General features: G+C 43.3%; 1 protein-coding gene and 1 long non-coding RNA gene across 3 annotated transcripts in view; one reads left to right on the forward strand and one right to left on the reverse strand.

Moving 5' to 3' along the window:
• Window positions 1–2,660: 2,660 nt before the first annotated feature.
• Window positions 2,661–6,834, forward strand: LOC311220857 (very low-density lipoprotein receptor-like; the record flags this gene model as incomplete). The annotated part of the gene is made up of 3 exons (XM_084304498.1): window positions 2,661–2,963; window positions 3,657–4,948; window positions 6,831–6,834. The coding sequence occupies 3 exons, from the start codon at window positions 2,661–2,663 to the stop codon at window positions 6,832–6,834; spliced, it is 1,599 nt and encodes a 532-aa protein (XP_084160624.1).
• A 1,533-nt stretch (window positions 6,835–8,367) lies between these two features.
• Window positions 8,368–27,912, reverse strand: part of LOC311220898 — a 34,427-nt gene continuing 14,882 nt past the window's right edge. The window contains exons 2-5 of one of the 2 annotated variants that reach the window (XR_014619280.1): window positions 9,198–9,264; window positions 8,980–9,032; window positions 8,828–8,880; window positions 8,368–8,727 (exon numbers count right to left, since the gene is read on the reverse strand). This is a non-coding gene — a long non-coding RNA (uncharacterized lncRNA). Of the gene's footprint in view, window positions 8,728–8,813; window positions 8,881–8,979; window positions 9,033–9,197; window positions 9,265–27,912 lie in introns of both variants that reach the window. The other variant, XR_014619281.1, reaches the window with a different exon arrangement.

Below are 27,912 nucleotides of genomic sequence, written 5' to 3' on the forward strand. Positions count from 1 at the left end.
TGCTACATGGAGCAAGTGGGTTGCACTGATTACTCAGCGGGCTCGAATAGGAAACCCCAGTCGCCCAGGAATATTGGAAGTGATCATGGACTGGCCAGAAGGCAAATACTTTGGGATATCATCAGAGGAGGAGGTGGGTCGTGCTGAAGAAGCCCCACTGTACAACCAGTTGCCAGAGAATGAAAAGAAATATGCCTTGTTCACTGATGGGTCCTGTCGTATTGTGGGGAAGCATCGGAGATGGAAGGCTGCTGTATGGAGTCCTACGCGACGAGTTGCAGAAGCTGCTGAGGGAGAAGGTGAATCGAGTCAGTTTGCAGAAGTGAAAGCCATTCAGCTGGCTTTAGACATTGCTGAACGAGAAAAATGGCCAGTTCTCTATCTCTACACCGATTCATGGATGGTAGCAAATGCCCTGTGGGGATGGTTACAGCAATGGAAGCAAAACAACTGGCAGCGTAGGGGCAAACCTATCTGGGCTGCTGCATTGTGGCAAAATATTGCTGCTCGGGTAGAGAACCTGGCTGTGAAAGTACGCCACGTAGATGCTCATGTGCCCAAGAATCGGGCTACTGAAGAACATCAAAACAACCAGCAGGTGGATCAGGCTGCTAAGATTGAAGTAGCTCAGGTGGACCTGGATTGGCAGCATAAAGGTGAATTATTTATAGCCCGATGGGCCCATGACACCTCAGGCCATCAAGGTAGAGATGCAACATACAGATGGGCTCGTGATCGAGGGGTGGACTTGACCATGGACGCTATAGCACAGGTTATTCATGACTGTGAAACATGTGCTGCAATCAAGCAAGCCAAATGGTCAAAGCCTCTTTGGTATGGAGGACGATGGCTGAAATATAAATATGGAGAGGCCTGGCAGATTGATTACATCACACTCCCTCAAACTCGCAATGGCAAGCGCCACGTACTTACAATGGTGGAAGCAACCACCGGATGGCTGGAAACATATCCTGTGCCTCATGCTACCGCCCGGAACACCATCCTGGGCCTTGAAAAGCAAGTCCTATGGCGACATGGCACCCCAGAAAGAATAGAATCAGACAATGGGACTCACTTCCGAAACAACCTTATAGACACTTGGGCCAAAGAACATGGTATTGAATGGGTGTATCACATCCCCTATCATGCACCAGCCTCCGGGAAAGTTGAACGATACAATGGACTGTTAAAGACTACCTTGAAAGCAATGGGCGCTGGGACGTTCAAAAACTGGGATACGCATTTGGCAAAGGCCACCTGGTTAGTCAATACTAGGGGATCTACCAACCGAGCTGGACCTGCCCAATCAAACCTGTTACGTACTGTAGATGGGGATAAAGTTCCTGTAGTGCATGTAAAAAATATGCTGGGTAAAACAGTCTGGGCTACTCCTGCCTCAGGAAAAGGCAAACCTATTCGTGGAATTGTTTTCGCTCAGGGACCTGGATATACTTGGTGGGTGATGCAAAAGAACGGAGAGGTCCGGTGTGTACCTCAAGGAGATTTAATACTGGGTGAGAATAGCCCATGAACTGAATTGCACCATGTTAAATAGTATATTATACTGTATGTTATCACTACCATGATTACTATAGGTGACTAATTAGAATGTATGGAAAACAGGGTAACCTGAGCATGACATAAATGGTATGGAATAAGGGGTGGATAGATGTCCTGGTTTCAGTTAGCACAGAATTAATTTTCTTCCTAGTAGCTGGTGGAATGCTGTGTTTTGGCTTAGAATGAGAAGAGTGCTGATAACACCCCGATGCTTTAATTGTTGCAGAGCAGTGCTTATACTAAGCCAAGGACATCTCAGCCTTTGCTCTGTCCTGCCAACGGGCAGGCTGGGGGGTGCAGTAAGAGCTGGGAGGGGACAGACCCAGGACAGGTGACCCAAACTAGCCAAAGGGGTATTTCATACCATCTGACGTCATGCTAAACAATATATAGGGGTGGCTAGCCGGGGGGAGGGGGCCGGACTGCTCGGGGTTAGGCTGGGCATCGGTCAGCGGGTGGTGAGCAATTGCATTGTGCATCACTTGTTTGTACATACTATTATTACTTTCGTATTATCCCCATTGTATCATCATTATTATTATTGTTATTATTATTTTTGTTATTTTTTTTTTTTCTTTTCCTGTCTTATTAAACTGTCTTTATCTCAACTCACGGGCTTCACTTTCCATTTCTCTCCCCCGTCCCAGAGAGGGAGGGGGGAGGGTGAGCGAACGGCTGCGTGGTGTTTAGCTGCCGGTCGGGTTAAACCACGACACCACCCCTGTTAAGTTCTCTATAAAAGTTAGGCTATTCGGGCAATAAATTGGAGCATGATCTGACCATACTGGTGTCTGTCGTGCTTTCGGCCGTGCTTCCTGCAACATATGGCGCCCGAACAGGGACCCCTGAACAGGACCCGAACAGGACATCGCAGCGGCGCCGGGACAAACATCGCAGCGCAGCGGGACACTAGTGGCGCCGGCACATCAGCACGCAGGGGGACCAGGAAACCAGCGGCGCCGGGGACCAGCGGCGCCGCGACCTCGCCGCGCCGCCGGGACATCGGAGCGCCCATCCAACCGGCGCTGGAGCAGACCAGACACCGGCCCGGAAACACTGTACACAGGCCTCACGGTGAGACGCGGTACTCCCGGTGAGAGATGTGGGACACGGAAAACGGAATCGCGGTGAGACGCGGAATCGCGGTGGGACACGGAAAACGGAATCGCGGTGGGACGCGGAATCGCGGAGAGACGCGGAATCGCGGTGAGACGCGGGAAACGGAATCGCGGTGGGACGCGGAATCGTGGTGGGACGCGGAAAAAGGAATCGCGGTGGGACGCGGAATCGCGGTGGGACGCGGAAAAAGGAATCGCGGTGGGATGCGGAATCGCGGGGGGACGCGGAAAAGGGAATCGCGGAGAGACGCGGAATCGCGGAGAGACGCGGAAAAAGGAATCGCGGTGAGACGCGGAATTGCGGGGGGACGCGGAATCGCGGGGGGACGCGGAAAAGGGAATCGCGGAGAGACGCGGAATCGCGGAGAGACGCGGAAAAAGGAATCGCGGAGAGACGCGGAATCGCGGGGGGACGCGGAAAAAGGAATCGCGGAGAGACGCGGGAAATTTGAAGTAATCGCATGAAATTGAAGTAATCGCGGTGCGATATGGGACATCCGAGATCGAGTTGCTACGGGAGACCAGAGGCGTCAGTGGACAACGGCAGCCGACCCTCACCGTGTGGCGAGTCGGCACAGAGCAGAGGGACGGACATCAGGACCCTGCAGACTGTCTGACGTAACCATGGATGCAGCGGCGGCTGTGCTGCTTCTCTCTGGCATTCTTTTTATAAGAAGTTTATCTTGCAATGCAAAAAAGACTATTCGTCCCCAGATCGGTGTTATAACTATGTTTCTGGATAAGATTCCGTGGGGTTGCCACATTCTACAGATTACTAGTGACAATTTAGCTCTATTGCGGGGCAGGAGTGCAGAGACGCAGATTACACTGCCAAATGACCATCGGCAGGCTTGTTCACAAACAGCTTCTAGGGTTGCAGCTGGCACGGCCTGCAGCCGTAAAGCAGACGTTACACTCTCTTTCCTAACTAGTAATCATGTGTCTCATCCATTTGTGGTGAATGGTCAGTGGCAAAAGGAAAAGGGGGAGAGTAAGGGGCGGCAAAGACAGAAATGGTACCAGGAGGATGCCACTGACACTGACAGCACAGGTAATAAGAGTAGTATAAGTGACACAGGTGCGGAGCGGTGGCAGGCGCTGCTGCTCTGTGGGGCGCTCTGCCTGCTGCTCGCCCTCGCCTGCCTGTGCACTGCCGCCAACAGTGCAAGAGTAAAATGTGAAGACTGCTCAGATGGCAGTGATGAGAGTGCTTGTGTGAAGAAGACGTGTGCTGAACCTGACTTTGTCTGCAACAGTGGTCAGTGTGTGCCAAATAGATGGCCGTGTGATGGGGATCCGGACTGTGAAAATGGGTCTGATGAGAGTGCTGATCTGTGTCATATGAGAACATGTCGGGTAAATGAAATTAGCTGTGGTCCTCAGTCAGTCCAGCATATCCCGGTGTCCTGGAAATGTGATGGTGAAAAGGACTGTGACAGTGGAGAAGATGAAGAGAATTGTGGCATTGTGACTTGTAGTGCAGCAGAATTCACATGCAGTAGTGGGCAATGTATTTCCAAAAGCTTTGTCTGCAATGTTCAAGATGACTGCAGTGATGGTAGCAATGAGCTGGAGTGTGCACCTCCTACCTGTGGTGTTCATGAGTTTCAGTGCAAGAGTTCTACCTGCATCCCTATCAGCTGGGTGTGTGATGATGATGCTGACTGCTCCGACCACTCAGATGAATCTTTGGAGCAGTGTGGCCGCCTGCCTGCACCTCCAGTGAAGTGTTCTACGAGTGAGGTGCAGTGTGGCTCAGGTGAATGTATCCACAAGAAGTGGCGATGTGATGGAGATCCTGATTGCAAGGATGGAAGTGATGAAATTAACTGCCCTTCTTGGACCTGCAGGCCAGACCAGTTCAGATGTGAAGATGGGAACTGTGTCCATGGGAGTAGGCAGTGCAGTGGTGTGAGAGACTGTCTGGATGGCACTGATGAAGCAAACTGTAACAATGTTATTCAGTGCTCTGGACCTGGCAAATTCAAGTGCAGAAGTGGAGAATGCATAGATATCAATAAAGTGTGTAACCAGCAGAGAGACTGCAAGGACTGGGGTGATGAGCCCCTGGAGGAATGCATCATAAAGGAATGTGACTGTCCAGCTGGGTTTGAGTTTGTAGACAAGAGAAACTGTGGAGACATTGATGAATGTCAAAACCCTGGTAACTGTAGTCAAATATGTATCAACCTGAAAGGTGGCTACAAAAGTGAACATAGCCGTGGATATCAGATGATTCCTGCTACAGGAACCTGGAAAAGGCCATACCGGTACAAAAACACAAATAACACCTGTGATTGCAATGACGCTGCTAAGCAGGACTTAGGGGTTTATAGCATGGAGACAAGGGGTAACAAGTACAGTGTTTGGAACAATTGTACAGCTTTGGCCTTACCTCCTGATGTGCTTCTGATTTGTGGGGATGGGGCCTGGCAAGGTATCCCTGCAAATGCTATCAGATGTTCATGTTACATAGATAAACTCATTGTATTTGCTCCTAGCTTGTTACAGTTGCGTGAGATCACCAGACATAAATGGGCATTGCTTGCATCGGATTGCAATGATAATGTTGAATTGTGTGGGGTTGCAGCTAGAGCGGCATTAGCAATTTCAGTGCCTGGAGTGGCATCTGCGGCCGCACGTAACAACTTAGAAAAATTGGTATGCTGGGCCGAGAGGCAAGCCTATACCACGACAGAGATACTTGAGGAGATGTTACCAGATAAAAATAGTCTGCGACATCTGCTTTTACAGGATCAAGCTGCTATTGACTTCTTGCTTTTGGCTCAAAGGAATGGGTGTGAGGACTTTAAGGGAATGTACTGTTTAAACCTTTCTGATCATAATGAGTCAATTCACAAATCCATTACTTTCCTGAAAGAGCACATGAGAAAGATTCAATATGGTATCAATCCTTTCAATCAATGGTTCACTGACTTGTTTGAAACAAAGTGTAGATGGTTGCTGGGTTTAATCACAAGGGGATTAAGGATTTGGTTTATGGTGGTGGTAATCATCGTTGTGTGTTGTAAGTATAGCTAAAGAGTTACTTGTAAAACTGCTGTGTCGGGCTTGGTTTGCTCAAAAGAAGAAGGGGGAATTGTTGAGGGATTTCTTGAAACAGCAAAAATCCCATGGCTTGCTGTAGCTGAGCAAACCAAGCTACCAGGGCAACTATGAGAAGTTCCCATGACAGTGTTCCCACATCGCCCAATTGAGGAATTCAGGAAAATATTGTTACCAGTAGCTGGCCTCAAGGACAAGGTCTATGTGACTGCTAATCACAAGGGGGTTGTTTTCTTGCAGGTGGGGTTGTTTTCTTGCAGTTGTTTGTCTGAGTGCTTTTGACCAATAATCTTGTGTGAAACACTGTCCACCCCTGTTAAGTTCTCTATAAAAGTTAGGCTATTCGGGCAATAAATTGGAGCATGATCTGACTCTACTGGTGTCTGTCGTGCTTTCAGCCGTGCTTCCTGCAACACAGAAGTAAAAGCCATACAACTAGCCCTAGACATCGCCGAAAGAGAAAAATGGCCAGCATTGTATCTTTACACTGACTCATGGATGGTGGCAAATGCTCTGTGGGGGTGGCTGCAGCAATAGAAACAGAGCAACTGGCAGCGCAGAGGTAAGCCTATCTGGGCTGCTACCCTGTGGCAAGATATTGCTGCTGGGGTAGAAAACCTGGCTGTAAAAGTACGTCATGTAGATGCCCACATGCCCAAGAGTCGCGCTACTGAAGAACATCAGAACAATGAAGAAGTGAATCGAGCTTCGAAAATTGAAGTGGCTCAGGTGGACCTAGACTGGGAACATAAGGGTGAGCTCTTTGTAGCTCGTGAAACATCAGGACATCTGGGGAGGGATGCTGTCGTGGTTTAACCCGGCCGGCAGCTAAACACCATGCAGCCGTTTTAACTGAAACCAGGACAGATGCCACTTACAGATAAGCTCGTGATCGAGGGGTGGACTTGACCATTGAGGCCATCACACAGGTTACCCATGAGTGTGAGACCTGTGCTGCAATCAAGAAAGCCATGAAGGTAAAATCTCCCTGGAACAGGGGGAGACGGCTAGGGTTTCAATATGGTGAGGCCTGGCAAATTGACTACCACTCACTACCAATTGACCACTCCCAAAAAACCTGCCTAGGTAAACGGTACATACTCACCATGGTAGAAGCAACTACTGGGTGGCTGGAAACATACCCCGTAAACCACGCCATGGCCTGAAACACTATCTTGGGCCTGGAAAGGCAGGTATTGTGGCGTCATGGTACACCAGAGAGAATTGAGTTTGACAATGGGAGTAATTTCCGAAACAATCTTGTTACCTCCTGAGCCAAGAGGCATGGTATTGAGTGGGTGTACCACATCCCTTATCACCCACAAGCCTCTGGGAAGGTTGAGAGGTACAATGGACTGTTAAAGACTATGTTACAAGCATTGGGTGCTGGGACATGGAAACAATGGGACATAAATCTACCAGAAGCCACTTGGCTAGTTAACAATAGGGGGTCTGACAGCCGTGCTGGTCCTGCCGAAACAAAACCCCTACACACTGTGAAAGGAGCTAAAGTTCCCGTAGTGCATATAGGAAGGTGGATGGGGAAGGCAGTGTGGGTTGCTCCTGCCTCGGGAAAAGGCAAACCCACTCGTGGGATTGTCTTCACCCAAGGACCGGGGTATACCTGGTGGGTCATGCAAAAGAATGGGGATATCATGTGTGTGCCTCAAGGAGATTTGACATTGAGAGAAAACTAATCTGTAATCTAAGTTATGTGTTGTAGGAAGACGCTGCAGGACCAACAACAGGTCAACTTTGCAAGGAGCCAGGCAGTGCAACAAGGACTTGAGCTAAGCTGGTGCTGGTGTCCAGACATCCAACTCCACCTGCCTTGAGTGGCCACTTTGGCAGATGAAGACCTAATCATCAACAGTTCTTATGAACATTTTCCAAGAAAGACCTATGGAATGAAAAAAATACACCTGCCTATTAATCCTGTTCTGTTAAATCCTTGTCCTGTTAAAGGACAAGGAATAATGATGAGAATGCTTGTATGCTAAAGTATGGGGATCTGAGTGTGACACAAATGTTATGGAATAAGGGGTGGAGGTTGTACTGGGTCTGGCTGGAATGTTAACATTCCCGGCAGCAGCCCATACAGTGCTGTACCCTGCACTTGTAGTTGGAACAGCAGTGTTATCACACCAGTGTTGTGTCTACTGCTGAGCAGTGCTGGCACAGCATCGGGCCTCTCTCTAACCTTCCTAGGGGGTGGGCAAAAAGTGAGAAGAGAAACATCACCAGGGCAGCTGACCTAAACCAATCAAAGGGATATTCCATACCATGTGATGTCACACTCAGCAATAAAAGGTGGAAACAGGAAGAAGAGGGGAGGGGTGGGCTCTCATTGTGAAAATGTCGGTCCTCCTCCCGAACACCGGCTACATGCGTTGAGGCCCTGCTTCAAGGATGTGGTCAAGCATCGCTCATTTGTGGGAAGTAGAGAGTAATTTCTTTCCTCTGCACTTCCACATAGCCTTTAGTTGTTTTATTTGTTTCTTTTCCTCCCTTTTTTTTTTTCCCTTTCCCCCTCCCTTTTCCCCTTTCCCTTTTTATTTCCCTTTAGTTAAATTGTTTAGTTCATAATAATCTTTCTTTAATTATTATTATTATTTCCCTTTAATTAAATTATCCTTATCTCAACCCGTGAGTTGTTCTTTCCTTTACTTCTCCCCCTCCTCATCTAAAGAGGGGGAGTGAGAGAGCGGTTGTGGTGTTAAGCTGCCCAGCACGGTAAAACCACCACACCATATTGGGGTGAGTCATGACTTCAGCCGGTCTTCCTGCAACATGTAACCTCTTCTCAAATCCTCAGCCACTTCTGTGGAGAGCCTGCCACGGCACCTGCAAAGCAAGATGGCTACCCTTCGCAGTCACCTTGTGCTACTTGGCCATTCTGCTCCAACCCAGCTCGCGACCAGCCCTCCCTTCTTGTGCTGCTCTTCAGAGTGCAGCTTGGCCCCTCTGAGCCTGTGTGAGACACCTGCAAAAGAAAAAGAAAAGCATAGGCCGAGGCAGCATCCAAAGCCACAGCACAGCTAGGACAGTTACTCTCATCTGCTCCCTCACCTCTGCCCCCTCACCTGCCCTCGACGCAAATGTGTCCATCTGCTCTCTTAGGCCAGCTACAACACCTCTGAAATATAAACAGGATTTTTACTGCATTTTGTGTAGTTAAGTAACTGCAGTGACAACTGCACCCCTAAATTAACTGCTACATCTGTTTATCGCTCACCTTGCCAAAAGCAGCTCTGGTCGTGAAGTCCCGTGGTGTACACTGCATTTCAGCTTTAACAAATGAAAACAGTCAGAAGATAATCATTCAGCTGCCAGCATTAGCACCCATCCCTCAACAACACGAGGGACCCCATTTCTAATTTTATCATTTCAAAACAGCAGCCCCCTTGCCTCAGCACCTCAGAAGTAGATCAAGCCAGTCACCGAGTTGCCTACCGAGTTGCTGGACAGTTACAGAAGGAGCTCTTTCCTGTGACCGGTTCCTCCTAAGGTTTACACTCCACTGGGGAGGGGAAAGAAATAAAAATAAAAGTTTCAGAACCCCATATCTATAAGCTTTCAAGATTCAACAGACCTCCTCCAGCACACTGTTCAAGCACTATGCAAACAGCTGCCTGCAAGCAGCTCGAGTCTCCCCCTCCACATCTGCAAACACCACAGAGATGACTCTGTGCCAGCTGCCCTTCAGTACGTGCACAAAGGCAGACCGGATGTCTTTGCCAAAACAGTCCGGACAATGTATTAGTATGGACTGCCACGTTAGCTATCGTCACTAACTGCCAGGCAGGACAGCTCCAGACCAAACACACACAGGGACGCTACAAACATTACCAACAAGACACAGAACACAAGGCGCAAGAAGAAACGACTCCCAGAGGGAAGCCCTACAGCAACAGCGAGTCAGAACAGATGCTCTGCAGCAGACCCAAGGAGAGACTCAAATGTCACAACATGCAACTGGAAGCAACTGCCAGAACTGGGATGATGGAGGCATAAAAAGCCTGCCTTTAAGACAAGAGACCAGAAGGATGGGGAGTGCAGACCCCTTAAGAAAACACTTAGGAAATGAATTCCCAAGCAAGAGCTCCTGATGCGACCCAGATGACTTCTGCAAGAGTGAGGATGGAAACAGATGCGATCTGAAACCGAATATGATGCACAAGACAGGAAACAGATCTGCACTTTAAGCAGTGACTGCAAGACAAGAAGTGCTCAGATCAGACCCACGATGACAAAACAAGCATTTAGGACCTTTGGTGTGGCTACCAAGTTGCCTGTCTAGTCAGTCCAGTGCAAAAAGCAAGGAGGATATCAAGACCTGAGGAGAGCATAACTTAGAACACACGCTGCAGAAGCAACACTACAAGACAGACGAACAGAAGGGAACTGTCCTGCCTGGCCCACGCACTCACACTACAAAATACCCCCTGCTCCTTCTATTAGCCTGGTGACCCAGCCTCAAGCAGCCTGAAGGTGACCCAGCCTGAACCGCCCTCACAGTGGCACCAAGTACATTTGATGGCAAGGTACAATAGCATCAAGCTTGTGCAGGAAAATCAGATGGTGCTACTGTCTACTTCCTGAGTTTATGATGATGTGATTTCAGAACAGTTTTAATTTGGTCTCATGGCTGAGTACCTCATCTCGTGAACAGGGTGCACTTACACTCCGTGCTTCAGTTTCATCAAGAGTAGATACAGTTTGAGTGCTCCAAGACCTCTGTTACAGAAATCAAACCTTTCTGGCTGAAGGTCATAGGAATGTTCACTTCCAAACGTATCCAACCTAAGAGCTACTGTAGCCATTCCTCTTTCTTTCCCCAGAACAGTCCATTAAGATCCCTTTGATCATCATATCTCTTATTCCACTACATAAGGAGAACAGTTAAACTGGGTGTCCTGACTTTGCCTGGGATAGAGTTCATTTTCCTCCTAGTAGCTAGTATAGTGCTGTTTTTTGGATTTAGAATGAGAATAATAGTGATAACATTCTGATATTTACTTGTTTCTGAGCTGTGCTTACACAGAGCCAAGGCCTTCTCAGCTTCTCATGCTGCCCTGTCTGTATGGAGGATGGGGGTGCACGAGGAGCTGGGAGGGTACAGAAACAGGACAGTTGACCGAAAATGGCCAAAGGGATGTCCCATACAATGTGTCATGTTGTACAATAAAAATGGGGGAGTTGGCCAGGAGAAGCTTCCCTTGCTCAAGGATGGAATGGACATTGGTGAGCTGGTGTTGAGCAATTGCATTGTGCATCATTTGCTTTGTTTGTTCTTTTTGTTGTTATTGTTTTGTTTTGATTTTTTTCCTTCTCATTGTGAAATGTGTTCATCTGATTCGTGTCAATATGGAACAATGCTAGGGTCGCATGGTATGATGAATGTGACCTTCTGTCTTATATACCCTTGTATAACCACAAGTCTAAGAAAAACGGAGTGGTTAATGTATATATTTCTTGTATCTTGCAAAGGAATGTTTTAGCATTTTGTGTCAATAGAGAGCTTGAAGGGAAATGTTTTTGTAGGCTTTTCCTTGAAGTCTCTGATATCTGGGGAGGGTTTCAGAATAACTGCTAACTATTATGACTATTGCATGGGACACTATGCAAGTCTCTGATATCTGGCCAGGAGCTTAAGGAGAAGGGGAAAGCCGAAGGACGACTAAAAGACAAAGCTTGCAGGGGACACAGCACAAGTCACTGACAACTGGCCAAGATGGACAAGAAAAAAAGCCTGGGAGGATGACTACGAGCCTTCAGCACGAGAGACCCCCAGAGACCCCCAGAGGGACCACCGGAGGCTGATACGCATGCACCAGTAGGAGGGTTTGGATTCCGGGAACTAATTATAATAACCTGTTTTTTTTAGAAGTAGTAATGAATATGTATTAGTCTAGGAGCATAAAAACCAGCCGCTTGATCTAACTGGTGTGCGTCTTGGTGGAGCAGAGACTCCCGGCGCACCCAGCGCTGTTTGCTTACCTCTATTTGTTTAATAAATTGTAAACTTTGATTATAACCCTATTTGGGACTTAGCCATTTATTACATCACTTTCTTTCTTCTTCTTCTCCTTCTCCTTCTCCTTCTCCTTCTCCTTCTCCTTCTCCTTCCTCTTCCCCTTCTCCTTCCTCTTCCCCTTCTCCTTCCCCTTCTCATTCTCATTTTTCCTTTCTTTCTTCTTATTAAATTGTGCTTATTTCAGACCATGAGTTCTTGCTCTTTTCTGTTTTCTCCCCCATTCCACTGAACAGGGGGGAACGTATGAACAGCTGTATGGTGCTTAGATGTCTGCCAGCTTAAACAACAACACTCATTTAAACAGAACTACATATTTAATTACATTTGAATTCGTAAAACTCTATAATACTCCAACTGAGAAAATCTTCATGAAAAAAAAAAAGAATATTTCTAGGGAGACGTTCGGCTTCATCATTTGAAGAGGAAAACAAAATATTCTCTAAGCAGCTGGGAGAAATCTCACATTTGCTAGTCCTTGTTCTTGTGGGGGACATCAACATACCAGATGTCTGCTGGAAATACAACACACCAGAGAGGAAACAATCTAGGAAGTTTCTGGAGTGTGTGGAAGATAACTTCCTGAAACAGCTGGTGAGTAAGCCAACTAGGGAAGGTGCCTCACTCTACCTTTTGCATGTGATTAGATAAGGACTTGTTGGTGATGTGAAAGCTGGAGGCTAACTTGGGCATACCTATCATCAATTAAAAGACTTTGCTATTCTTGGAAAAGTAAGGAGAAGAGTTAGCAGAACTGCCACCTTGGACTTCTGGAGGGCAGATTTTGGCCTTATTAGGAGACTGGTTGGTGGAGTCCCTTGGGAGGAAGTCCTGAAGGGGAGAGGAGTCCAGGAAGTCTTGACAGTCTTTGAGAAAGAAATCCTGAAGACAAAGGAACAGGCAGTCCCCATGTGCTGAAATGACCTGTTGGCATGACCTGTCTGAACAGAGAGAGCTATGGCTAGATCTCAGGAAGAAAAACAGGTTTTATGACCTTTGGCAGAAGGGGCAGGACACTCAGGAGGACTACAAAGATATCATGAGGCTGTGCAGAAAGAAAATTAGAAGGACCAAAGCCCAGCTTGAGCTCAGTCTGGCTACTGCTGTTATGAATGGAGCTAAATTAGGTTGGAAGCCATTCAAGAGGTGTCCCCCTGGGATCAGTACTGGGGCCAGTTCACTTTAATATCTTTATCAGTTGTCTGGATGAGGGGATTTGGTGAACGCTCAGTAAGTTGGGAGATGACAGAAAGTTGGGTGAGAGTGTTGATCTGCTTGGGGGTAGGAGGGCTCTACAAAGGGATCTGGATAGGCTGGACTGGTGGGCCGAGGCCAAGTGTATGAGGTTCAACAAGGTGAATTTCTGGGTTCTGCACTTGGGGCACAACAACCCCATGCAATGCTACAGTCTGGGAGAAGAGTGGCAGGAAAGCTGTCTGGTGGAAAGGAAACTGGGGGTATTGGTTGATAGCTGGCTAAATATGGGCCAACAGTGTGCTCAGGTAGCCAAAAAGGCCAACAGCATCCTAGGTTGTATCAGAAACAGTGTGGCCAGCAGGATTAGGGAAGTGATTGTCCCTCTGTACTCGACTCTGATGAGGCCAGAACTCAAATACTGCGTTCACTTTTGGGACCCTCACTACAAGAAGGACATTGAGGTGCTGGAGTGTGTCCAAAGAAAGGCAACAAAGCTGGTGAAGAAGTCTTATGAGGAGCATCAGAGGGAACTGGTGTTGTTTAGCCTAGATGAAAGGAGTCTCAGGGGAGACCTTATTGCTCCCTACAACTACCTTAAAGGAGGTTGTAGCAGGGTGGGGGGGTCATTCTCTTCTCCCAAGCAGCAATCAATAGGACAAGAGGAAGTGGCCCCAAATTTCAACGAGGAAGGTTTAGGTTTGATATTAGGATAAATTTCTTCACTTAAAGAGTTGTAAGGCATTGGAACAGGCTGCCCAGGCAAGTGTTTGAGTCATAATCCCTGGAGGTATTCAAAAGATGTGTAGATGTAGTTTTTAGGAATAAGGTTTATGGTAGAATTGGCAGTGCTAGGTTAACAATTGTACTAGATGATTTTAGAGGTCTTTTCCAACCTAAAAGATACTATGATTCTATGATTCATCTCAACAACTGTAGCGAGTAGGAAAACTCTGTATGACAAAGTTGAAGTCTAATAAGACATGTTAACTTCTGGCTGAGAAACTAGCTGAACTTCAGTCACTTTTCTTACACAAAAAAGGGCAACTTTTCCAAGTTTACTCATTACTGCTAAAATTACATTACATTATAATTATAGATCTCTGTTTTTAAATGCAAACCAAAGCACTAAGTGGAACTTCTAAAACTAACTTTAATCAGTGTAAATTATTTTAAGCTCAGCCTCAGTAAAATGACTTCATGTATTCTTTATAATTTCACTTAGTATCTTATTGAGTCAAATAGCCTTGCAAATTTGTTTGAGATGCACAACAATGATGGCAATTAAATTGTGCAGTTGTATTTTTTGGAACCTGCTGCTACCTTCAGTGCACACAGAAGGGTTTTTAATCTGGTGCAGGTTTCCCTTCCTATTTAATCCTATACAGCAGAAAGTTTTACTACAGACAGTTGTACTATTGACAGAGGCTTTGATTTCTGCATGGGTTGCTGCAGACCTACTAGTTAACTTTGTTGATATTGACCTTGGCCATTTAAGAGACTAAGGAGAGGAACAATGTTTTCTAATCTTAAGAAAACTTAGTTTTCTTCTTAAGAAATAAGAAGAATGAAGACTGCTGTTGTGGTTTCACCATGGCAGGCAGCTCAGCACCACATAGCCATTCACTCACTCTCCCCATGTGGGATGGGGGAAAGAAGATGGGGGAGAACTGGAAAGGTAAAGGTGCAAGAATTCATCAGTAGAGAGAAAGACAGTTCAAGAAGTAAAGCAAAAACCCCACACAAACATTTTTTTTCATCAAAAATTCAAAACATATCATCATGTGAGCCTCCACAAAGAAAATTAACTCTATCCCAGCCAAAACCATGAAAATTGTACATCATTTCTGTCACTGTGAAGAAAAGGTTACTTGGTGAGAGACTTCAAAATGCATCCATGTTATTTTTCCTCCTAGTAGCTGGTGTGGTGCTGTGTTTTGGATGTAGGATGGGAAAAATGATAATTACACATTGATATTTTAGCACTTACAGAGCAATGCCTTTTTGCTTCGCAAAGAGACGAGTCCTTTTTAGCTTCTAACACTGTCCTGCCAGTGAGGAGACTAGGGGTGCACAAGGAGCTGTGAGGGAACAGAACCAGGACACCTGACCAAAGTTGGCCAAAGGGATATGCAATACCATATGATGTCAAGCTGAACAATTAATATGGGGTGGTTGGCTAGGGTGGGGAGAACCACTGCTCAGGGATGGGATGGATATCAGTCAGAAGGTGTTGAGCAATTCCTTTGTGCATCACTTACTTTGTACTTTTTAGAATTTATTATTGTCTCTAGGCATATCAAAGATAAACGTGTCATTACGGGCAGTCAACATGGCTTCACCAAGGGGAAGTCGTGCTCGACCAACTCGATAGCCTTGTATGAGAACATAACTAGGTGGATAGATAATGGTGAAGCAGTAGATGTGGTCTATCTTGATTTCAGTAAAGCATTTGACACCATCTCCCACAGTATCCTTGTAGCTAAACTGAGGAAGTGTGCTCCAATAGTCCCTTAGTTATGGCTGCCGCTGATTCCTTTATTGAAAAGGTCATACCACGACCCGGGGAGGGTGCAGGAACCAATGAAAACAATTGTGGCAGAAGTGATCCTGAGCTGTCGGATTTTGTAGTTGAAGGTTTGTCAGACCCGGACCGTGCTGACAAAGCTTGCGCCGTCGCCATCGCCACCTGCTGTTCGGCCTTCATACCACACAGCGTGTTAAGCACTGCACGCCAGGTCGTACATAGATCTTTATCGAACTTTCTGCTTGTGATGGTTGTATCCCATAAACGATCTCCTACGAGCCGCCACTCATCTGGGCTAAAAATTAGAGGGATTTCATTTTGAAAACCCTCCTTCTGGGCCCAGTGTACCAAGGATTTGATCTTTTTTACATTGCAAGATATGCCTCTCTTAGAGAAAAAGCTAGAGAGCAGCTGCACAGCCGCTTCCTCTTCCATAGTTACGTCAGACGGGCTGCAGGGTCGTGATCCCCGCCCCTCTGCTATGTGCCAACTCGCCACACGGTGGGGGTCGTCTGCCGTTTTTCACTGACACCTCCGATCTCCCGTAGCAACTCGATCCCGGATGTCCCGCGTCTCACTGTGATACGTCACTTTCCCACGTCTCACCACGCACGATTCCTTTGTTCCCGCGTCTCACCGCGATCTCTGTATCAATCAATCAATCTCCATGTCTCACCACGATGTGTATATTCGGGTCTGTGCTCAGAGTCTCTCAGCGTCTCTCAGGTCTCTCAGCATGTCCGGGTCTCAGCCTGTTCGGGCACCATATGTTGCAGGAAGAACGGCCGAAAACACGACAGACACTAGTATGGTCAGATCATGCTATCCTTTATTACCTGAATGTAATAAATATTGTATAATAAGTTTGTTAATCAAACCGGTTGGAAAGCTTGTGGGGGCTGTGACAACCCTGTATAGCTGGAAAGTTTCCAGCTGCCTATCCTGATAAGAAACTGTAATAAATTTTGAGGAAGCTTGTGGGGACTGTGACAACTCTGTATAGCTGGAAAGTTTCCAGCTGACCATCCTGATAAGAACACGTATAGTGCTTACTCAGCAAGATTGCAACCCGCAACGCAGAGGAAGACTACGGCCTTCATCCTCACGACCACCGGGAGGTCCGAGACGACCCCCTAGCAACAGTATGCACAACCGCAGGACATACCAGGATATGCCATGTACACCCGGAACAACCAAACTATAAAAGGGGGACTATGACGGGGGTGAGGTGTGCGCCGTTGGTGGAGCGGAGACTCCCCGGCCGCCCAGTGCTGTTTTGCCTGCTTGAATGTTTGTTTAATAAATTTGGCTCTGATAAAGATTATTCTGAGAGTGGTTTTGGTTCCGACCACTTATTACATGAATAGCCTGACTTTTATAGTGAACTTAACAGGGGCAGATAGTGTCTCACATAAGATTATTGGTCAAAAGCACTCAGACAAACAACTGCAAGAAAAAAAAACCATTAAGATTAGCAGTCATGTAGATCTTGTCCTTGAAGCCAGCTGCTGGCAACAATATTTTTCTAAATTCCTCAATTGGGCAATGTGGGAACACTGTGGTGGGAACTTCTCATAGTCGTCCTGGTAGCTTGGTTTGCTCAGCTGCAGCAAGCCATGGGATCTTTGTTGTTTCAAAAATCCCTCAACAGAGATCCTGGTGGACAGTGGAATGACCATGAGCCAGCACTGTGCCCTTGTGGCCAAGAAGGCCAATGGCATCCTGGGGTGTATTAGAAGGGGTGTGGTTAGTAGGTCAAGAGAGGTTCTCCTCCTCCTCTACTTTGCCCTAGTGAGAACACATCTGGAATATTGCATCCAGTTCTGGGCCTCTCAGTTCAAGAAGGAGAGGGAACTGCTTGAGAGAGTCCAGCACAGAGCCACAAGGATGATTAAGTAAGTGGAGCATCTCCCTTACGAGGAAAGGATGAGGGAGCTGAGTCTCTAGCTTAGAGAAGAGGAGACTGAGGGAGAGGAGACTGAGGGGTGACCTTATTAATGTTTATAAATATGTAAAGGGTGTGGGAAGGACAGAGCCAGGCTCTTCTCGGTGACATCTAATGATAGGACAAGGGGCAATGGGTGCAAGCTGGAACACAGGAGGTTCCACTTAAATAAGAGACAAAACTTTTTCATAGCGAGGGTGACAGAACACTGGAATAGGCTGCCCAGGGGGATTGTGGAGTCTTCTCTGGAGACATTCAAAACCCGCCTGGATACATTCCTGTGTGATGTGATCTAGGTTTTCCTGCTCCGGCAGGGGGATTGGACTAGATGATCTTTCAATGTCCCTTCCAATCCCTAACATTCTGTGCTTCTGCGTGATTCTGTGATTATTATTATCATCGCTATCATCATCATCACCATCAGTATGTAAGAATAAGAAGTGACTTACAAGAAATATGCAGGTAATTTAATGAAAACATTCCCTCATATTTTGAGTTAAAAAGCTAAATAATATATGCCTTTCTATGCATGTTTCTGTCCATCCAAAATAATAAAACCTTACTGAATAAAACTCTTTAGAGGAAGAATGTAATTTTGTCTGGGGTTATTTTAGATGTCCTTCTCCTTTGTCCATCTTGGCCGGATGTCAGAGACTTGCGCAGCGTCCCATGCAAGCTTTGTCTTTTAGTCGTCCTTTGGCTTTCCCCTTCTTAATCTCTTGGCCGGATATCAGAGACTTGCGTAGTGTCCCATGAAATAGTCATAATAGTTAGCAGTTATTCTGAAACTCCCCTAGATATCAGAGACTCAAGGTTTACCATTCAAGCCCTCTACTGACACGAATTGCTGAAACATTCCTTACATTTTCTATGTCCTAAAGTTCATAGGCTACTTATTTGAACTTCCAGTACTGGTTTTAAATATTACTTTCACTCTATGCATATTTAGACTGCTTTGACATATAGGAACTTCAGAAAAAATAATTTTCAACACATTCTTCAGGTGCTGCTTAAGATCTGACATACTTTAGCCAACTGTACCACTTGTGCTTTCTTAACTGTTATGTGGATTTAGAGGAGATCAAAATCAAATCTAAACATAACAAAACAGAACAACAGAAAACAACAAAAACAAAAACTGAAAGATTCTGACCTCCTTATTTGGTCTTGTTTTTCCAGTAGACACACTTTTTCAGAAATAAAGATTATTTAATCTATGGGTAAAGGAATATATGGCACTATGTGAAAAGGATAAGGTGTATCTGAATTTCTTGTCCAGTGCTGCCTGAGACATGGTCAGCAGCCATCTGTATCTCTGATAGCAAGGTAACAAGATCTGGCCAGAGGAGAGTAAGAAATGAGTGAAACATTTTTTATTCCACTTATGCTCAATATACCTGTTAATTCAAACAGGGGATAACTTGTTTTTTGCAGGAAGAACACCGAAAACATGACAGACACCAGTATGGTCAGATCATGCTCTCTCCTTTCTTACCTGAATAGCCTGACTTTTATAGCAAACTTAAGAGGGACGGATAGTGTCTCACACAAGATTATTGGTCAAAAGCACTCAGACAAACAACTGCAAGAAAACAACCCCACCTGCAAGAAAACAACCCCTTGTGATTAGCAGTCACGCAGATCCCGTCCTTGAAGCCAGCTGCTGGCAACAATATTTTTCTAAATTCCTCAACTGGGCGATGTGGGAACACTGTCATGGGAACTTCTCATAGTCATCCTGGTAGCTTGGTTTGCTCAGCTGCAGCAAGCCATGGGATCTTTGCTGTTTCAAAAATCCCTCAACTATTCCCACTTTTTGTATTTGAGCAAACCAAGCCCAATGTAATAGTTTTGCAAGTAACCTTTTAACCACATTTATTACAATACAACACGCTCAGAAATGTACCAGTCCCAGGTAATCTAACACAGCTTCTTGTAGTGGTATGGATTGCTGTAAACACCATTCCAAATGATCCTGAGTAGATCCTGGCAGATCTCCTGGTTCCTGCCCGCTGATCTCAATACTCCAAGAGCAACCCTCACGTACTAACTCTGCGATAGCTTCTGCACGCGTTTGAACACTCATTTTTGGCTGAATCTGTAGGAAAATCCATTCCAGAACTCGAAAATGCTGCCCTATCATTCTACCCTTGCCATCACATGTGTCACTTAGACTACTCCTATTACCCGTGCTATTAGTGTCAGTGGCATCCTCCTGATACCGTTTCTGTCTTTGTTGCCCCTTACTCTCCCCCTTTTCTTTTTGCCACTGACCAAGCAGTGCAAATGGATGAGACACATGATTGCTAATTAGGAAGGAGAGTGCAACTTCTGCTATAAATCTGCAAGCAGCGCCAGCTGCAACCTTAGAAGCTATTTGTGAAAGAGCCTGCTGGTGGTCATTTGTTAGTGTAATCTGCTGCTCTGTGCTCCTGCCCCACAATAAAGGTAGCAATATAACTAGAGTCGTCATTAGTAATCCATACAATGTGGCAACCCCACTGAATATTACCCAGGAACATTTGTACATCTGTCAAAGTATGTAACGCCATAGTTATATCACCTTTCTGTGGATGAATAGTAGTCTGATATTTTCCGTCCCAAGTATAGCCACGGCTGTTTCTGTTGAACCTTCTCTGGGGCTATCTTCACCCCTTTTGCTTCCAAAGTATCCCAAATAAACTTTAAATCTGAATCCTGGAAGCATTCTGGCCTACCAAACCGAATGTTATCCATATAATGGTAAATAATTTCGTCACACCACACTGTCTGAATTGGTTGTAATGCCCAGGCCACATATAACTGACACAATGTAGGGGAATTCCTCATCCCCTGCGGAAGCACTAGCCATTCATAGCGCTTTGCTGGGGCCTGTTTGCTAATGGAGGGCACCGTGAAAGCAAATCTCTGACAGTTCTGTGCCACCACATCTGGTTGCCTGGACTGATAAATAAATTTAGCATATGGTTCCTCAGGAGCCTGTTCTACAGATGCGAATGGAGGTGCTTTCTTTTCCCCTAGGAGACTAAGAAGAGCCTTCAGTGCGAGCTGCGCAGCTGTTTGTTGAATAATTGCAGGGAACTGCAACTGAATCTGGGTATTGAGATAAGGACCCATCCCCGTTAACATCTCTGCAGTAATCCCATACAGGGGGTCCCCCGGTTGACGCAGTTGACCCGCTTCCCCCTGTGGTAACTGCAACCATTCCCTTTCAATCAATAACAGTGGGGAAGGAGTTAACAATAAGCACGCCAAGTTTCAACAGTCAAGTGGACACATCAGTTCTGCCTGGAAAATCCATTGAATTATCTGTCAAGCCACCTGGGATTGTAATCCATAGTCCAAAACAATTTTTCGAGCTTGTTGTAAAAGCTTGCAGTCATGTGGCTGCCGCAACCCGGTACCTTGCACAGGGTCGATAATAATAGGGCAGGCCAAGGATGTAGCATGCCTATGCCCTTCTATGATGGCATCACGTATAACATCGGAGCACCTGCCCCTCCTTGGTGCCAATGGTGTTGTAGCGATGGATAATGAGGGATTCGGCTCCAGTGGGGCAGACGAGAGAGGAATCTCCTCTGAATCCGTAATTTTTAAGTTCTCGAATTTCACTAGCATTTCTTGGAACAACTCCTCCAGTGAAGGTCGATTTTCGCAAGCTGCTGCTGCACCTGTCATTGGCGAAGCATCGCGAGTGGATTTATTGCTGCCTGGCAGCGGCACAGATGCTGGCAGCACAGCTGCATCAAGATTTTCCACTGCGGGGGATGGGGAGGGCAGTCCCCACTCCCCATCAGCACTCTGCTGCGATAGTCCCTCAGTTATTTCTGCCGCTGATTGATTTATTGGAGAGGTCATACCCCAAACCAGGGTGGGTGCAGGAACTGACAGTAAAGATCATGTCAGCCACATTCCTGAGGTCTCAGGTTTCATACTCAGCGGTCTGTCAGTCCCAGATGGTACTGAGAAAGCTTGCGCCGCCGCCATAGCCAGCTACCATTTCCTCCGACGCCTCCAATCCCCCCCTAGTAACTGGACTCCGGATGTCCTGCGTCTCACCGCAATACGTCACTTTTACGCGTCTCACCACGATTCCTCTGTTCCCACGTCTCACCGCAATCTGTATCAGTCAATCAATCTTTGCGTCTCACCGCGATCTCTATATTCAGGTCTGTGCTCAGAGTCTCTCAGCGTCTCAGCATTTCTCAGGTCTCTCAGTGTGTCTCAGGTCTCTCAGCGTGTCCAGGCCTGTTCAACTTCTCATAGTTGTCCTGGTAGCTTGCTTTGCTCAGTTGCAGCAAGCCATGGGATCTTTGCTGTTTCAAAAATCCCTCAACACTTGATAGATGTATTGAAGACCATGAGAAGTAAGATTTAATGGAAACAAAGCCTGGAGGAAGGCTTTGTTAAGATAAATGAGATGAGATTTTGAGACCCAAAGCAAAACATATGACAGCAAGTAAGTCAGAGCTCTTTTGTCTGAAGGAGGACAAAATTTCAGGAAGAGAGAACACTGAGAAGAAAAAAAAAAAAAAAAAAAAAAGTAGTATAATTCTGATGAAGAAGTTTAATAAAGTTAAAGATAAAACTGGTTCTCACAAAGCAGCAAAAGAAATGATGAATGAATATTGGACATTTCAAGAAAGGTGATAAAATACAGGGAATGAAGAAAGCCAGTTATTAAAGAGTGATAATTGATGGCTCAGATCTGAAAGGTAGTGTCTGACAGTGTTAATCAGTGCTACTTCAAATAAAAGATATGGTGAAAGAGGAGTTTAAAATTCAGAATTTCTCAAAAATGAAAAAGAAATACAAAAGGGGTGGGTGAGCACAGTGATCAAGAAGGGGCAGATAGCAGCAAGGAAAATCACAGTAGACTCCATCATATTCATATAAAATATAAGAATATATGTAAAAGGCAAATAAAAAGTTTATGCAAAAAGTTATGCAAAAGTTATGCAAATAAAAAGTTTAAAATTGCAAAGAAGCCAAAAGTCTTACTGAAAGAGAAAAGATGGTTTAAATGAAAGGGATAAGGGGAAAGAAGTTTTGTTTTTAAACAAGATTCAGTAGAGTGTATAAAAATAGATGAAACAAGGCACTGAAAAATAAGATGTAAAAACTATGGACTTTGAAAAATTGCTTCTATGAAAATTTAGCTTGCCTCTCTCAACAAGCCATGGTGGAGGGCAGTTAGTGTGGACTAAATTTTATCTCATGTTGGCTTTAAATTCTGGCTGGATGTCCCAGCTTTATTTTCAGGTATATATATTGGAGATACTTTCTCTCAGTTTTAAATGAATAGAATATTCTAGCCAATATTGTTAGTCGCACTAATTTGAGAAAAATACACTTCCAGCATCCATGTTATTATTTACCTGCAATTAGCAGCAATACCTACAGCTTTAAAGGTAACAATCATATGAAAGTATGGGTGGAGAGGTGGAGAATTCTCTGGCTTCCCTATTAGTTTTCAGATAAGTTTGTGTATTTTCTTTTAGTTTTCCCTCTCTTAATTTACATTATGTTTCCACCTGATATAAGGAGTTTCATAAATCATGATAAATCTTTTATTACTCTATTATTATAAAATAAAGGACAATAATGGACAAGAGCCATCAGCATTTTCAAAATGAAAATAGACCAAGTGGAAATTATTGACAATATTATATATATATATATATATATATATAAAATTTCTAAGTATATTTTTTATTTTGTTGACATTATTCCATGTAAAAAATGCCATAAACATTTTGAAGCAATATGTCCTTACAAAATTTGTTATTGCTCTCTGCTTCAAAATTTTGTATTTTCATTGCAATTAACATGTTTTCAAATATTAGACTGTGATAATATAGTGTTGAGAATCTTTGTACTAAACAAATATTTTCTAGCAGTTGTAAATTAAAGAAAAATTATCTTTCCTCAAAGTGTTATGCCAGAGTAATGTCTATAGCTTCTTCTTGATAGTTCTGCAGAATATCTGCTTTACCCTGTAAAATATACATCATCCGTTGCTTTGCATTTTTCCTCTTATTGGAAAAGATCAAAAACTTGTAAACTTGCTTGAGAGTTTGTAGTTGTCCTGAACACACATGGTTAGTATTTGTTCTGTAAAGCAAAGATGAAAGGAAAGGAATCAGATAATTCTGCATACAAATATTTTCAGATTTCTAATACATTTGTTCCTGTGTATGAATGGGGTGGACTACTCTCACTTGCACACTTTCACAGAATCACAGAATTTCTAGGTTGGAAGAGACCTCAAGATCATCGAGTCCAACCTCTGACCTAACACTAACAGTCCTCCACTAAACCATATCCCTAAACTCTACATCTAAACGTCTTTTAAAGACCTCCAGGGATGGTGACTCCACCACTTCTCTGGGCAGCCCGTTTCAATGTCTAACAACCCTTTCGGTGAAGAAGTTCTTCCTAACATCCAACCTAAAACTCCCCTAGCGCAAACTCCCCTTTGCAGCACTCAAAGTTTTTTTTTCCTTGTTCATCTCTGCTTCACAAGTGAATCCTACTTTTTTTTTTTATTATTATTATTATTATCTAGAAAGAATAAAAAATAAATGAACCTCTAAATCTTCTAAATGGAAACCTCTAAACTGGAATATAGCACCAACAGAAAAATACAGCTTAAGAAGTCAATACTTAACTTTCTTGTGAATACGCATTTCTTTATTTTTTCTAGACAACTAATGAGCTTGAGTATATTTGTTAATATTTTTCTTTACTATGAAATATGAATATAAACATTTTCCAAATTTTCCCCATATGGAAAAATGAAAGTGTGAACCACTTCTATTAAAATGATGTTCCAATAAAATTACAATCACAGTAATCTCTTAACATCTTGCATCTGAATGCAGTTGGAAGCTGAATCCAGATCATGTTGGAAAAGTCAACTCTGCATTATGAAGACCGTGAACAAAACAAACTTAATATTAAGTCTTAAAATGAGAAAGAAAAAAAAATATAAATCAAAGTCTACTTAATTCTAAATAAAATAAAATAAAATATTTTTATTTTATTCATCTATAATCTTATTAAATTCCGTAGGAGTATTGCAAAAAGTATATATCAAAAGGAAAAAAGAAATGAGGTCACCAGTAAAAAGGGGGAAAGGAAAGTTTTTCCTTTTCTGCAAAAAGTAAAAGGAAAACACAAGAAGATTGTTTCAAACCTGGCTAAGTTATTTCTCAATAATGATATTAGTGGCAAACATGCCATGGAGGTCATAGATTCTTACTATAGTCCCAGATGAACCATCATATCCTTTGAACATAGTCAATATCCACTGCCAAAGAGCAGAGATCAAAAATCCACAAAGACTTTTAAAGAAATTAATAAACACCGGACTAACAATGAACATATACCTGCTTTAGCTTTTTGAAACCTGGTTTTGGTCTGAAAGCAAAATGAAATTTCTATCTACTAATTCATTCAGGAGCTTTGTTGAAACAAATATGTAGGAATAATTTAATTAATGTTTACAGATTTATTTTTGTGTTATTCACCCAGAGTTCATAGTGCAAGATATGACATGAATCTTGCATTATGCAAATGCAGATTTGCAGGATGAGTTCAATTTCTGTGTCCATAGAAATCCACCTTCATTGCTCTTACATATGGGCAGATAAAGAGGTTGGAGGAAGAAGCATATCACTGAGGGATTACTGGGGATTACTGTGACAAAACAAACAAACAAAAAACAGCTCACATGATAATGTAAGTGAATTTTCTTTCAAAATAGAGACATTCAAAATGAGAAAATAAAAATGAGTTAATTCTTTCTGTTAGCATAAGCATCATACTGATTATTTTATTTATTAGTGTAATCGTATTTCATAAAGAAATCTTACATCCTTGAAACATAGTCTGTAATCAGATTTGAATATACATTGAAATAATTACATGATTGATATACCATAAATAATTATGAATCCTGACCTTAACAATGCTACAAATGAAGGATTTTGCTTGCTGTTGCTACTAGTAACCATTTAAATGCATCTATGCCATTGCAAATTAGCATTTTGCTACATGCTGGGACCTTGATTAGATATGGTTTCTCTCAGTCTGTCTTAATGGAGTTATTCTACCTTGTGTGTATAATTAAAACATTAATTAGAGCAAAAACCTCAAACACTGAGGCATTATGTCACATCTGATTGCTAGCCTCCCAGACAGTACTTATTTTTGCTTTCTTATCCAATGAATAAATAGTTGTGTTTCTGATTGAAGCCAAACTTGGGGGTTTACCCCCAAGTAAACTGTAATAATATGATTTGGGATATTATTGTCTAAATGAAATGCATTGCATGTAGGAACTTGAATCTGGGATTTCCTCATCTAAGTTTTCTGCATTTAGACCAGAATCCTATTCCAATGTCAGGAATCCTTTTCAGATGATACCTGTGTCAAAATGGTTAGAAACCATAAAACGAACACTGGTCTTATGACATACAGGTTTCTCAGGATTCTTTTTTCTCTGCTACTTCATTTACTGTTGAACAACAACAACAAAAAAAAGCCTTGGTCTGGCAATAGATATTTTTGTTGTTGTTGTTTATTACATGATACATAGCATCTTGAAAGCTACACAGATCTATTGTATATTTTTAATTTATTTGACACTCATCTGGTTAGACATAAAAGCAATTAGTTCCATATATTCTAAACACTAGATACTAACAAAGCAAGACATCTAATTCATTTTTAAAGATGAAAAAAATCTTACAATAGACTCAGGGGCTCTAAATTGCATCCTTCATGAATATTGAGTCACACTGTAAAAAACAAAAGAGAAAGAAAACCACATGGTTGAGTGTAGCCTTTTGCTTCCAGATTTTTATTGAAAAATTCAGTTGTTCTGGATGTTCCAGTTATACTGTCTCAATTCCTGAAAAACCTCACTTTCCAAAGGAGATAATATTTAGACATAAGTCAATTTTTTAATGGCCTTCGAAGATGGAAGGATCAAAAATAAACAAGAGCTGCATATCCACTTTTAGAAAGATTCCCCTGAAGATATATACTTAAAAGTAAATGAAAGGAAACATTTAATACACACCAAGATTACAGAAAATTGTAAAATTTGTATAGCTAACAGATTTTGAACAGCTAGCTGCCTTCTACACAAAGTAATAAACCTTGTAATAAACCTTGACGTTAAAGGTATCAATACTTAGAGTTTGATGAAAATAAGAAATTTGTTTTCAGAAGTCAATTCACTTTTACAGTTGTCCCCATTCAAAACCTGAGCCACTTTAAACCGTTAATGAATTGTGGAAATGCAGACTTATGGAACATACAGTGGGTAGACTTCAGTTCTGAGAGCCAATGAGGCTTGGAGAAAGGTCAGCAGTAGAAGCACAGATGTGACCATGTGTGGGTAAAGGCTGATACTCAAGAATTTCATGAAAAATCTTCTTGAAGCTAATTTCTTGGTCTTTCACTTTTTTTTCCTTAACTTTTATTTAAATCATTGAGGTACTTAAGGAAGACACTTCGTTCTTCATCCATTCTCTCTATTTCTTTCAGCTGTTTTAAGAACATTTCAGGAAAATAGTTCCCTTGCCTCCTTCCTCTTCATATTAAATTCTGTTGCTTTGTTGTTGTTGAAGTTATGTCTGAAAGCAATCAACATGCAAGTACACTTTTTTTTGTTGTTTTGTTTGGTTGTTTGTTTTTTCTTAAACAATTCACATTTGTATTCTCTATTTCATTGCTTGGAGCCTCCTAAGGACAAATATGCTATGTTCCCATAAATCAAATTTAAGTGCTCTACAGATGTTGCAATAAATCAAATTTAAGTGCTCTGCAGAGGTAACAGTGATAGCAAAAATGTCGTGTATTGGCATTGGGTTAGTGGAGAATAATCCATTTTCATATGAAAGTGATAAAATCTGTATGATAGAACACATAAAAATTGTAACACTTTTAATGCTGAGGACTCAGAGAGATTTAGATCAAAGTTGTACCACCAATTCATACTGACTAATCTGGAAAAGCAGGAGGAAACAGGTAAAAAGCAAATATATTTACCAATTTTTCTTTGGGACCTGGAGAGTAAATTCAAATAAGATTGAAAATATTCTGATATAATAGGTCATATAAGAAAGAGGGCATTTTCCTCCAATGGAAATGTACTTAGAGATAAAGATTACCGTTCAAAACAGGCGGTCTTAAAAACCTACAAATAGTTAAGACAGATAGCATGCACCATAAGCCATCCTTGGTCCATTAAGGTATTTCCCAGTTAATTTAGATGGGACATCTACAATTTTAAGTTGTCATAATAAAAGTGAGTGAAAATACAATTATAACTTTAAAATGGTCTCAAAGATTAACTATTTTATAAAGTACTGTTGGGTTCATCACAATGCATTATATGGATCTTTCGGATACCAAATTGAGAGCAGCTACACTGTTAACCCCATGAGGTTTTGGA

Source organism: Netta rufina (assembly GCF_964035555.1).
Source record: "Netta rufina genome assembly, chromosome: W".
Taxonomy (NCBI): Eukaryota; Metazoa; Chordata; class Aves; order Anseriformes; family Anatidae; genus Netta; species Netta rufina.